Source organism: Vicia villosa, unplaced genomic scaffold (assembly GCF_029867415.1).
Source record: "Vicia villosa cultivar HV-30 ecotype Madison, WI unplaced genomic scaffold, Vvil1.0 ctg.001905F_1_1, whole genome shotgun sequence".
NCBI classification, from domain to species: domain Eukaryota; kingdom Viridiplantae; phylum Streptophyta; class Magnoliopsida; order Fabales; family Fabaceae; genus Vicia; species Vicia villosa.
This window is the reverse complement of record NW_026705771.1, coordinates 27706-42033: the sequence shown is the minus strand read 5'-3', so window position 1 is coordinate 42033 and position 14328 is coordinate 27706. Positions and strand designations below refer to the sequence as shown.

At 33.0% G+C, this 14328-nt stretch overlaps 1 protein-coding gene and 2 long non-coding RNA genes across 3 annotated transcripts; 2 read left to right on the top strand and 1 right to left on the bottom strand.

Moving 5' to 3' along the window:
- Positions 1-5570: 5570 nt before the first annotated feature.
- Positions 5571-6050, bottom strand: LOC131637065 (zinc finger protein ZAT11-like). The gene has a single exon (XM_058907629.1). It carries the CDS (start codon positions 6048-6050, stop codon positions 5571-5573), a length of 480 nt encoding a protein of 159 aa, XP_058763612.1.
- A 2600-nt stretch (positions 6051-8650) lies between these two features.
- On the top strand, positions 8651-9552 carry LOC131637072 (uncharacterized). The gene is made up of 4 exons (XR_009294265.1): positions 8651-8934; positions 9030-9073; positions 9173-9259; positions 9438-9552. It is a non-coding gene; the product is annotated as an uncharacterized LOC131637072 (long non-coding RNA).
- Positions 9553-9649: 97 nt separating this feature from the next.
- LOC131637069 (uncharacterized) lies at positions 9650-12751 on the top strand. Its single transcript, XR_009294264.1, has 6 exons — positions 9650-9924; positions 10021-10083; positions 10379-10750; positions 11164-11742; positions 11856-12474; positions 12602-12751. It is a non-coding gene; the product is annotated as an uncharacterized LOC131637069 (long non-coding RNA).
- The last annotated feature ends 1577 nt before the right edge of the window (positions 12752-14328 follow it).

Here is a 14328-nt window from a genome sequence, read left to right as displayed (position 1 = left end):
GTGTTACAGGGCTTGTGCATCGATCCACACTTACTCTATGTCACCTCAGGAACGATTTGGAATGGTTGGGTTTGATTGAACGTGACTGAAAAAAATTCTTTTCACGTGCCCTAGTGTTTTTAGAAATTTTGAGAGTCTGGAACGTGTTTTTGAAACCAACCCAAAAACCCCTCCTTTGTGTGTGATGAGGTTGCCTTTATATAGAGGAGAAGAATAGGAAAGGATGGAAAGAACAATGCTTTGATGATCATAAAAGTGAGAGATTATTTCCTAAAAAATTTGAAAACTTTCCAAAACAAGAGAGACATGGTGTTGATGATGGTTTAAGAGCCTTGAAAGAATTTTGATTTGGCTTCTAGAAGCAGAAAGGAATAGGCGCCACACTCCCTTGTTAATTCAAATTTATTTAAATTTTAATAAATATAATAGAAATAATAATATTAACACTAATTTATAAAAATAACAAAGTACTACAAAAACTTGTTCTTAGTAAAAATAGAATAATAAAAAAAAGATTTGGATTTTTTAAAAACAACTATTTTATGATTTTCTTTGATTTTTTGTGAATAAAATATGAATGAAGAATTTTTTTTTAATAAATAATAAATAATAATTACGAAAATAATATTTTAAATAAATTTTTTTTTTTTGTAATTTTGAATATAAGTAAAAAAAAACAAGAATTAAAATTAAATAATTAAAAAAAACTTATTTTTTTGTGATTTTATTATTTTAATGAAAATTAAATTAAATCTTATAGTTAGAAACAAATAAAAAGAGAAAGTGTTAGAAGTGAGATTCGAACCCGTAACCTTATACTTGCAAACTTACTCCTTTACCAATTGTGCTATATTATTTATTCGAAATAAAAAACTAATTGAAAGTGTATGAAGCATCGGCCAACATTTTGCTATTTATTAAAATATAAATAATTTAAGAGTAAATTATCATATTTTAAAATAGACTTTAAATCAAATATTTATGAAATTCAGGATGTCAATGTAAATGAACCTAAGATTTTATAAAAATTCAATTTTGAAATAGTTTCGAATTTTTTTGAAAAGTGTGGGCAAATTTTGGGGTATGACATTATGCAATACTCAATACTCAAACTGTAGCACTCAATACTGAATATTAAAATAACAATGAATGGTCATATATTACACAATACTCGATACTCAAATAACAATGAATGACCATATACTAAGCATTACTCAATACTCAATACTGCTAATATATTACACTACTAAATTTGAATATTGAGTATTTCGTTCAGATATACCTCTTCTAATGCGTAGTCTTGTGGAGCCAAATGAGCCTCCATCATTTCATCATCCACATTTTGTGTCTTTCGCTTTTTCCCTTTTCTTTGGATCACTTTCTCTCTACTACGTTTTGCAGTCTCGGCAATTTTGTCATGCATCACTTCATCATCCATGTCTTTTGCTGCCATACTACTTTCTGGAATATCACAATCTTGTTTATCAAGAATGATCACCTTGTTGAAACCTCCCTTCTCCTTTACTTTCTTCAACTCTAAGCTCACATTGCCATCCTCCCAATTTCCACAACTTGGTGCTTTTTCAACTATTTTCTTCTGTTTGGTTGTTTGCACCATATCTAAAAAATGTACCTACAATGAAGATATTAAATTTGATTATTAAATAAAATTTAAAGAGGATACATTCAATGAAAACAATATTTTAATAGATTACATACTAGAAGAAAGTGGAAGTCTGCTTTCCCAGAACATGCATCTTTCTTAATCCCTTCGTTGGCATGTTGAATTAAGTGTTGACACCAGTTGTAGTTACTAACTTTCTTTACTTCGCTCAACACTGTAGCATAGTTCAAACTAATCAAATATGAAGTAGTAGGGCAAAGAATGGTTCCGATCGCCAATAATATAAAACCTTTTGCCCAAGCTTTGTTCTTTGTGATTTCAAACTTCATCAATTTTTCATACAAAACATTGGTATGTATGTGGATCATACTATCATAAGCCTCCCCTATGTACCCGAGCTGCTCCTTAAATTTCTTCAACTTTTCTTTATTTGATTTGTCAACCTTTTCCAAATCAATTATCTTCTTACCCCTTGGCAAATCATATACCCTCTTCACATCTTCTTCTCCAACAGTAATTCTTGCATTTTCATTGACAATCATTCCCCTATGTTTGTCAAAGTTATTTAAAATCCAGCTTACAAATATCCCCGGGATAATGGTGATGTTCAGTTTCAACAATCCGCCAAATCCACATTCCTTAATATACTTCTCTTTCTTAATACAGTCTTCTTTCTTCCTAGGATCTTTCTTTCCCTCGTTCAACAACAAAACTAATTCTGTCAGCTTCTTAGGAAAACAACTATGCAATATCCTTGATGAAGTTTTTTTGCTTTTCTTATTTCTCATGTCAGCAATTCCATCCTCTTCCTCTTCTGTCCCAACTGCAGCAGTATGATCATTTAAGTCTTCCTCTTCTGTTGTCTCAACATCTTCTGAATGGTCAATTCGTGCCGCAGATCTTGTTCTCATATCTGTCCATACAACATATTACTCAATAACAAGAACTGAAAGCAAGGAACAGAATATTACTCAAATCCAAAAACAGATTACTCAATATTAATAACATATTACTCAAATCCAAAAACAGATTACTCAATATTAACAACATATTACTCAAATCCAAAAACAGATTACTCAATATAAACAACATATTACTCAAATCCAAAAAATTACTACTAGCTTTGTTCCATATTTTTGGTTATAGTTCAAGAAAGAAGTACACACACAGGAATTACTTGTTAACACGTTTCCTTCAAAAACTGTTTTTCCTTGTGAATGAGTCACAATGTACTTATGAAGCTGACATGAATAGCCCCTTAGATGTTCTAATACAAGATTACTTTGAAGATCCTGTGTTTGATTACCAACAGACAAGTGCAAAGTTGATAACTCTGTCACTGTTTCTGGACCTAGTTGTTTGCATAATTCAAAAACTACAGCAGCCCCGCTATTGTCAGATACGTATTCGCAACTAAGATGTTCTAATACGTAGTACGGCAGGGCCTCCCAAAAAAATTTATGATATGACTATTCTAAACATAAATATTAACAACATATTACTCAAATCCAAAAACACATTATTCAAATACTTACTTCTATGCAATATCCTTGATGAAGTTTTTTTGCTTTTCTTATTTCTCATGTCAGCAAATCCATCCTCTTCCTCTTCAGTCCCAACTGCAGCAGTACGATCATTTACGTCTTCCTCTATGATTGTAACAAAATCATCAGAATGGTCATTGTTATCAATTCGTGCCGCAGATCTTGTTCTCATATCTATCCATACAACATATTACTCAATAAGCAAGGAACAGAACATACTACAATAAGATGTCATACTAAGATGTCATACTACAATCCTAGATACTTATGTAGAATTGCTCACTCAAATTCAAATACAGCATGCTATTCTAGATTCACAAAGAAAAAATAAAAATATACAAGCATTTGTTAACAATTTATCTATTTGAAGCATGCTATTCTGTTCCGAAAGTTTCAGATTATACACACATATGAGAACAAGACACATAAATAAAACTATCTAACACGTGTCAAACGATAAAAAAAACATATGTAATTACTTCACACGTGTCATTACTTTTCTTGAGTAACTCAACAGTTTATTGTGTAACTCAACATGAATTATTAAGTTGTCACAATTACTTGAGTAAAAAAGATTATCACAACATATTACTCAACAAGTATTATGGGAGAAGAACAAGTATTATCAGCAGCAACAAGTATTACTTGAAAAATAGATAGCTAATCCGAATTTAAATCAAAACTTAAAGACATGCTGCATTTGAGGGACTGGTTTATTGATTACAATCTTATGCTGATTCATGGTTTGCTTATCTGTAGGTACTCATAATGGACAAACTTACTGTGAAGATAATGTCTCACTCATGTAAGATGGCTGATATCACCGACGAAGGTGTTTCATGTAAGAATCATAAAAAAGTAAATGACAGTTTGTGATTGTGCTTAACCACGTTTCCTTGTTAAATTAGCAGTTTTATTAGTCTAATTGTTCCATCAAAATAATTACACCTTACTGGGCTAGAGAAGCTTTAGACCTATTATGGTTCTATTGTTAAGAGTCTTACACCCTACATTTACAAGTGACTGGTTCTACTATTTGAATCCAGTCACAACAAGGCAGGAAGTCCAAAATATGTGTTCTAGATTTTGTACAATTAGGTTTATTGCTTGTATAGGGTGATTGAATGCACAGTGTGAGGTTTTTGCCATGTATTGTTGTCATGGGTTCTATTGGCGGAAATAGACTGTCTGCTTAAATCTATACAAAGTACAAAACAAAGCCATAACAAAATTGATTTGAATACAAGTTTCAGGAGTGATACCTAAAAGATTTTTTAAGCGCTATTACTGAAGAAAAGCCATCAGGTAAAAAAAAAGTGTAAAGCATCATATCGTGCATATTAACAACTGGGTAAACAAAATGAGCCAAAAAGTGTTCCAACAATTTGTGCTCATAGTAGACCACTCATTACTCAATACATATTACTCTATTTCATACATATTACTCAAATCAGTCTATCAATAACTCAGCAAGTTACATATAGTGCTCATAGTAGACCACTCATTACTCAATACATATTACTCTATTTCATACATATTACTCAAATCAGTCTATCAATAACTCAGCAAGTTACATATAGTGCTCATAGTAGACCACTCATTACTCAATACATATTACTCTATTTCATACATATTACTCAAATCAGTCTATCAATAACTCAGCAAGTTACATATAGTGCTCATAGTAGACCACTCATTACTCAATACATATTACTCTATTTCATACATATTACTCAAATCAGTCTATCAATAACTCAGCAAGTTACATATAGTGCTCATAGTAGACCACTCATTACTCAATACATATTACTCTATTTCATACATATTACTCAAATATAGCAAAATCGTGACCTAATCTAACCCAATCGTAGTAACTAAAACACAAATTGAAACAAAATCGTGACCTAATCGGAAGAAAGTTTTAATCTTACCTAGATGATGATGGTGAAGGTGCTGCGATGGTGGTGGCGGCGGCGAGAGAGAGAGAGAGTGCGATGGTGGTGGTGGTGGCGGCGAGAGAGAGAGAGTGCGATGGTGGTGGTGGCGGCGGCGAGAGAGAGAGAATCCGAAGCCCCAAAATCGAGAGAGAGCGAGAGAATGAAATTAGGTTTCCTCTTTAGCAAATATCTTATATATGCCTAATATACACCGTTAGATTAAAATGTTGATCCAAGGGCAGAGATTATTCTATGCATGGTGCATAGATTATTCTCTATGCACAGTAACTTGACCCGATAAATAGATTAACATATGTAAGAGTGAAACAACCACGCAATAGAATTATATATTTATATAACAAAATTTTAATTGGGAGAAAAAAGAGAAGACAAATACTTAATAAATTAATCCATAAATGTTCTTACATATAAAAATATCAACAAAAAAAAAGTGAGATACTAAAATCAAAATAAAGAGTGATCTACTTGAGGCGCCTTATTTCCAAACAAGAACTTCAAGTCATTTTCTAAAGGTGTCAAATTCAAGTCCAATTCTAAACACATCACCCTTTTACTTTTACTATTCGATCTTTTCAAAACAGGAGAAGATTTTGCTATCACTTGATAATTCATACAAGATAAGGAAAACCCTTCATTATTAATTCTATGCCTTCTCATATGTCCACCCAAAGCTTGACCCAATTTGAATTCTTGTCCACAAATTGAACACTTATGCATTTTTGGTTGCTTATTTGTATGATCATACCCTTTGAGTACTGTTTCATCTCCTTCAAGTTTGAGTTTCTTGTGACTTGTCCTGTGACCACCAAGTGCTTGAAAAGATGAGAATTTTCGGTTGCATGTTTTGCACTCAAACTGATCTTGAAAATATGTTTTGTTCTTTTGGTGTTCCATGCTCTCTTTTTCTCTTTGTCTCTTCATCATGAGTAACGTATATGGTTTGGTTAGTGGAAGAACACTAAATAACTTAGAATTTATATAAAGCCTCTATATAAATTCAAGTTATTTAATAGAGGTAAAGTTAAAAGAGAAAACGTGGGATCCAAAATAAATGTTTTGCACTGCTGAGAAACCGAGTAAACGAGCCTTAAGCACTAAGCAACTTGTTGTACAAGGATGTTACGCGAGACTTCCGCCGTTTTACGTCAGAATATTCTTGTACAGTTTCTAGTACATTCCTGTGTAGACATTATGGGTGAGGGTATTTCGGTCTCCATTCCATTCAAAACAGACCCATAGACAACGGCGGTCTCCATTCTATTATTTTATTGTATTTTCAAAACAGATGTGCATGTTTTCAATGTTATAATGAACCGTTTTGTCGTTTGGCTCATGAGAAAATTAATGCTTAATGATCTAATTAGCATCTTGTCTTGAATATAAAATGGATGTTTTTTTATGTGATTGTTATTTTTTAAGGGTCTTGCTAACATGTGCCCTTAGGGTACATGTTAAAGATACTATAATTAGAAAAAGTTAAATGTAATTAAATGCAATAAAGTCATATTTAAAGTTTCGATACATTGAATGCACGCGTTCTAAGAAAATATTTCTATAAATATCTCATTATCTTGTGCCCTTAGGGCACACGTTAGCTTTTCCCATTTTTTAATAGTAAAATTTTATACTACTTTAACATATCATTCAGGTACCTATATCTATCATATAAGAAAAGTCTACCATTTGAGCAATTCTTAGCCTATCCACATCAGCATCTGTTCCCTCAAAAATCCACATCAACTTTGGCAGTTACACTTCTCACATTGTACTTACTAACTATTCTCTTTCTCTTCCAAAAGGATTTCTCCTCTTCTACCGAAACGGTTTCCACATGATTTTTTTCTTTCACACTCGGTCTCTCCATCTTTCCGAACGAGTCTCCTTCCTCCCTCTCCAACCAAAACGGCAGCGCTCCACTCTCCTTCTCCGACAAACTGCTCGCTTTTTCTGTTCCGATTCATTTCCAAAGATTCGATTCTGCTCTCCTTTGAAGCTTTCTCATTCCTCTTTCTTCTTTCTCTCAACTTTCTTATCCGTCATAGATTTATGTATTATCAATCGATAGATCGTTACACACTATTTTATGTATTCTGAATTTCGCTTATTCTTCCTTCGATTCATCAATTACATCGTTTAATTTGTGTTTTGGTTTAGGACTAACAATTGTTCATCAATTATTCCTCCTTTTCTGCTGTTTATTTGTTCAGTTATTTTGCCGTTCAATTGGTTTATTTGATTGCTATTGTTGTGATTTGTTGATACTGATTTGATTGATGATTTGAATGTGATAAATCTTCTTACTGATGTGTTTTTTTATCAGTTGAATTTTGCGGAATGAACAGGTATCTGGACCTGTCGTGGTGGCAGATAGTATGAATGAGGCTGTTATGTATGAATTGGTGCGTGTTGGTCGTGATAATCTCATTGGTGAAATTATTCGTTTGGAAGGGGCTCAGACGCTATCTAAGGTTCTGCATAATTTCACACTACGATACAAATCCAAGACGAAACGATGAGAACTCCGGAAACAAAAACTCAGGTAAGCGTTCAATCTTGATTTTCGCTTCCGATTCTCACTTCCTTTTACTTCTATGATGTAATGCTTTCTAACTCCTCTGTTAAATTCTTGAGTAATTATGATAAGCAATGTTGTAGTTTCATCATTTCACTATACAGTCTTTTCAATCATGCGTTTCAATCATGGGTTGATTTCATTATAGTGTTTTAAGCTACACTGTTAATCTTCCTGGTGAGTTTATGTATTTCTTTGTTCTCTGTATTTGTTGTTGGATATGGATCTATCGGAGTTGTGTGTTACAGCGGTTGAAGGTCTTAATGATTTGAATTTTATGTTTAATCCAAGTGTTATTCGTTATAAGCTGTTTACAATGTTATTTGTCATGAGGATAATCCTCAACTCAGAACAAACATGGAACTGTTAAGGATCACAAAAGAAATTGGGAAGGAGAACTATTGCATTTTGGAATCTCAAATTCAAATGCTCTTAGGTCGTATCAGAATCCAGAGTGTCCTCAATTTGCAGAGGAGAAAATCTTCTGCATTGGTGCCCACAATAAACAGCATGTTTTGAAATGGGAGAATAGTATGGCATGGCATGGAAAACTCACTCTTACTGATAAAGCAATCTATTTTGAGGTATGATCCTTGAAATGCTTATATACTCTATTTTGAGGTATGATTCCTTGAATGAAATATATTTAAAATTGACGTTTTTGAGGGATTAACAAACCTGATGTCTTCTTTTTAATCCATCACTCCCTGTTGAGGAAATAGTTTGGTTTGTGTGCTCTCTAAAGATAAGACTATTTGATGTGCTTATGCATTCCAATTTCAACGAACAACTTGCTTTGCGGTGGAGTGACCAAGTTGATTCTTTTGTTATGTTATAATCTTTAATACTAACATTTAAAAGAACTTTAACTTGAATTTGTTTTTTAATACTGAATTTGTTCTTTGCGGTTCTGGCTAATATCGCAAAAGACGCTGAAGAACATGAAAGCTTCATCAACAAAGTCTCTTTTTTATGGTTTTATTGTATAACTTATACTGATTTGAAATAATCTCACAAGTACTTATGTCAATGAATAAGCTCGGATAAGTCAATCTAAATAGACATTCATTTTTTCATGGTGTTTCTATCTATGCATGATTACGAATCTGACAGTGATAATGTCGTCTACTTTCATAGAAAATATTCTTTTCTTTCATAGGATTTCATAAGAGATTTTTGAATGAATTTTGGCTCAACTGTTCAAGAGAATTGGAAGCCTTGAAAAGAGCTTTGAAGGTATATAACAAAAAGATGGACAATTGAATTGTTGAATGAATTTTGTTACTGTACTTTTTGTTGTTAGTGTCTCAAATGTTCTTTTGTTTTAATAGGGACACCAAAAATTGCAAAACCAAAAAGGAGTAGTAATAATGAGGTAATGAATTCTATATCTAGGTGATCTCAATGAACAATTGATGTACGTTTTTTTATTTTCAATTGGTTCTCGATGTCAATAGAAAAGCTTGATCTGTAGACAAATCTTGATACATGGCGCATCCAACCCAAAACACGAAAGAGATTTGAAGAAAATACCGGTCTGTTATGGGAGCACAAAATCGAGGTACGATGTTTATCTTTTTTTCTTATCACTCAAATTGTTGTGTTAATGGTGGAACCGATGAGATAGGTGTGTATCGGTTTCGATTGTTCAAACAGTGGTTCTGGACTTATATTTTGATCTATTTACTGAGCTATGGTTTATTTTTCTTATTGCTAATAGATTTAATTAAAAATCACAGTGAAAATATCAACCACAGAATACAGCAAGAATCAATCAGATGCACAATTCAATTTTATTTAGGTTCAAACACAATAAAGCAGAGCAACAATAATTCGAGTGAATTTTACAGGTACTTATTTATGTTTTTTGTTATTCCCTTTCTCCTTCTGAAGTATGTTTGATTCTGATTTTTGCTCAACTTTTCCTTGATTGTTGAAGGGACGGGTTCAAAATAACTCAATGCGAAATTGGAATTTCATCACAATGAAGATGAAACTCTCAATTAGCAGAGGTTGCCCTTAGTGAGGGTATGAATCAACCAGGTGAGTTGTGTTCTCTATTCATCTAATGTGTTCTCTATTCTTCCTTTAGGTTGTCCGACTGCATCTGCCGCTGCTCCATCAAAGGGTTTGGTATAAAGCTTGGTAAATCTCAAAAGACAAATCAGTTTTTGGAATCATTGAAAGCAGAAGGTGGGGTCATTCTTGAAGATGTCCCCTTTGCAGGTAGGTAGTTTGATGTAACTTAGTACCCTTTGTATATTGAATTATTGTCGATCCATTGCAACCAATGAGATTGATATGATTGATTTTAATTCACAGTTTATAATGATGGTTGCTGCAAGTTCAGTGGGAGAGGAGCTCTTCTATAGGGCTGCAGTTCAGGTTTGTTTTGGAACTTCCGTGCCTGAATTTGATTGTATTTTCCTAGAGATGTTTGAGGAATAAATTTTGGATGTGCTTAAAATTTGTATTGTATGTTTGAAACCATTTATATTGAGGTGTTACAATGTCACTCTTATTGTTTTGTAGCAAATATTGGTATAACCAATGCCACTTATGCCGAATTGGCGGGTGCTATGATGGCTAATAAACTTGCAACTTCTATGTGATGTTTTCTTATTCTAACTTTTAGTTAGAAAATGTTCCTCTCACGTTTTAAATCATCTGATGATAGCAGATCTGTCAAAAGCATTTGCTGGTACAACCAAACTGGAAAAGATTTTAGATATTTTGAATGCTGGGAAGTTGTTTTATACGCTGTCTACCTGGGAGCTTGCATTGGCAGGGTAACACACACCCTCTCCCTCTATCTCTAAAACTGTTGTCATGCTTTCAAGTTAATGCTACCAAGATAGATGTCAATATTCCACATACTAATCTAAAACTTTTTATTTTTAAATTGATGAGGAAGTATATAGGGGCAGTTGCATTCAATAACATCACAAGGTTGGCATTTCAGTTTTTCTGTTGATGATTTTTAGTTTTTCATTTTACTGAGCAAAATGGGAAAAAGTGTCTTCAAGAAGATGTTGGTGACAGAATTCAACAGGTAATAGATTTGTGTGTAATACTAATCTGATATTAGTTTTTGGTTTGAAATTTGTTATGATTGTAATTTGGGAGTGGAAATTCCTCAATTCTCGGTCGGCAATTTCGGATGCAATACGACCATAATTGCGTCTTCATCCGCATTGGCCATATTAGATCAGAATAACGTGAATGTGTTGGATTTATATAGGTGGACGGTCTCCGAATAAGTCATATCGAAATATTTTGGATAGTGAATCAATGGAGACTATGAAATCTCCTGATATTAAACCTACCAAAGGCAATTCATGATGGATATTTTAGATTTCTTGCTCTTTTATTTTTGTTTTAGGAAAATCTTAGTAGTTGTTCTTTGTTTTGACTTTTAAGATGTTAGTAGCACACAGTTGACACTACTTAATTTGGGTTCTGCAGCAACATCTGGTGGTGGTTTCCAGTGTGGGGAGAATGTCAAAGTGTCACACCAGGTCTACTCTCATTTTCTCTCTACATTTTGTCTAGGGGCCATTTAATATCATTGAAAATATTAACTTTTGGTCTTAGAGGATTGGTTGGGATTTTTTAAAAAGGCCAAGAGTACAATTAGGAGCATGGTAACCGATAATAGTGGTCAAGAATGCAGATCGTTCATGTGATTTCTATGGCATTAGTTTCGTACTGTCCATATGGTTGATAACTTTTCTTAGGCGTTGCTTGGAAACCGTAGAAAAATACTTTTTCTCCATGAATTTTGTTTGTTTTCTATACACTGCAAAATCATCTGTCATCTAAGATTTGTTTAAATGGTTTTGAAATTGTATATGTAATCCATCTCACACAAGGAAGCCCAGCAAAGTATTAAGGAGGCAGATTTTGACTTATTAATATCAAGTTCGGATGTTCATTCTTCTTGCCCCATTTCCATTGAAGGAGAGAGTGCGGAGGATTTTTCGCGTGAAAGTGAAGCATTCCCAAGCTTTGACCTTGGATTTTGACGTTTAATGCATCTTATGAGTATAACCTTATATCACATAATCATTTAAAATTGAAATGATTGAAGAAACATTTCCTGTCTATCTCATATACATAAACTGATGTGTGCATTTGTTCTATGTTGCTTCGTGCAGGTCAGTGTCTAGACAGCCTGATACATACATTCGTTCAGCTATTTTTCGACATTAGAAATGAAAAAGGAAAAGCTAAAGCTTCAATGTTAATGTAAATTATATATACAAGGTTATTATCTGAATTAAAATTAACCCACACAAGGTTATATAATTCTAATATTGAACTTTTATAATAGAATTGTGACATGGAACCAATACTACCCTATAGCCATTGCAGGGTAGTCGATTGCAGAGACATTAGATTTGAATAAGATCCTACATCCATTGGCATTGCTTTGTGCAGTGGCCTTGGGAGACTCAAACACAAAAAGTAGTTTATTAGCATTCTGTTTTAAGATCTTTTCTTTTGTAAGTAAATTGGCAATTCACATTCTTGATTGTTAGGTATGATATGAACATCGTCTTATACATTATATGGTTGCGTATGCTGTTAAAAGTGACGGTCGCTATATAGCCTTAGGTATTTTTACGGCAATAGCAGCAAGCTCATCGTTAGGTGATAGGCACTTCAGCTAAGAAGCATATATTGACAAAATTTTATGTTTCAGCGTGTTGCTTTGTCTACTGCTGCTAAGATGTGAAGAAGCTTTGTTCAGATGCAGCTGATTTTGTAATGGAGGTTGTTCCTCTTCTGACGAATCTCCTCCAGTACCGTGAGAGGGAATTTTCGTACAAGGATCTCCATATTTTGAAGATTCTATACCAGTGCATATAATGTTGATACTTGATCCTTTCTTTAATTTCAGGTTATTGCTGAATATCTTCAAAAAATTGATCCAAATTTGGATGGTGCAAAGAGGGGATTGGGTTGCTATTTATGATGAATGTGCCTCTATCTTAAATTAGGTGATAATATCTTGGCAAGTTGCTTCTATTTTAGGTTAATTGGCATTACTGAAGGAAATCATTTGTCTAATTCATATAGTGGATTTTACTATATTTAATTTTCCTTTTTATATATTTATAGCTTGCAACACACCTGATACCCAAATATTGACACATTATTACTATTTAAACTTATACACTAAGCTTCAAAGTGATAAGTATCTATATATACACACAATAAGAGAACCCTTGGTTTTCTAACTAAGATGTTGCAATTAAGAAGAACTGTTATGATGTTACCAAGTATGCACTCGAGAGTTCTATAGATGTTACAGTCATGGTAGAATTGACGGTGGAAAATGGAGCAATTGGCACCAGAACGGACCACCAATGCTTTGTGAGAATATTAGGTGGTGTATTTAATGCATCCCTTTTGCTTATATAAGCTCTTAAATTACCCTTCTGTATCTGTAATCAATCAAAGGTCACCAAAAATATACAAACTAAATGATTATTTGTTAATGCACGCTGAAGTGTGATAAGCCACCGACGTCGACGTTTAAACTCAAATAAGTCTCCTTTTGCTTCTCCAGTTTTAACTCAGAAGTTGAAAGTGTGTTTGTGGTTTTCCTGTAAACAACCATTATGTTTCTGTATGATGATGCAGAGAGAACTGCTTCAGCCAATTGACCGCCTTCGGTGTAACCAACATGATGTGGAGGTGAACCACTAAGTTTGGAGAATGTGTCCATGTCCATGGTGCTGTTTGAGAATAAGATAACAGAATATAATACTTTTGTATAGTTAGGTGAGTGGAAAGAATTTGTAATAAAGGGGAAGGATATGTGTAGTATGGTGAGGGAGAAAGAATGTTGTGGGAAGAGGTTTATAAAGAGGTTGAGAGATGATGGTGAGAGAGAATAAAAGGTTGGAGTATGAGACAGTGGAAGTCCAAAAACTGATTGGTGAGTTGAGAAAATATTATTATGTGCGTCGTTGTCACTAACAACATGACTGCCTATATGATGTGAATCAATATTTTTAAATATGTATATGTTTTTTAAATGATTTATATTTATATTATATTTACTGTTTTCGTAAATAATGATGACTGCCGTTTTTTTTATACTCCAACTTTATCTGGATGTTGAACATTTTTGTTTTACATAGTAGTTAATAGTAAGTTTTTATTGTAAAACTTATGAAGCACACAAGGTTGGGATTTCTTTAAGCAAATCATTTTCTTAAAGGATTTAAATAATTTTTTATTTGGATAGTTATATGTAATTTTTTCAATTGCTCATAACCCATTTGCATGAAATTTTCATCTATCTCACCCACCATGTAGTTTGGTTTGATGTTTATCCATTGGATTTTGTTATCATGTTTGTATAGTGGCGATATTAATTGATTCAATGTTATTTTATATTAGTTTTATTAGAAAAACTTAACTAATACGAATTTAAATTTTATTTTATTATAAAAATCTTATCCTGAACCGTAGGAGACTCAATCATTTTAGTCGATTTATAAATTATTATTTAAGAAATTCACAAAAACTTAAGTTAAAGTATGATAGAGTATCAATAGTTTTTCATTAAAAGAATAAAATATATTTAATAATTATTTCAGACTAATTAGTTCAATT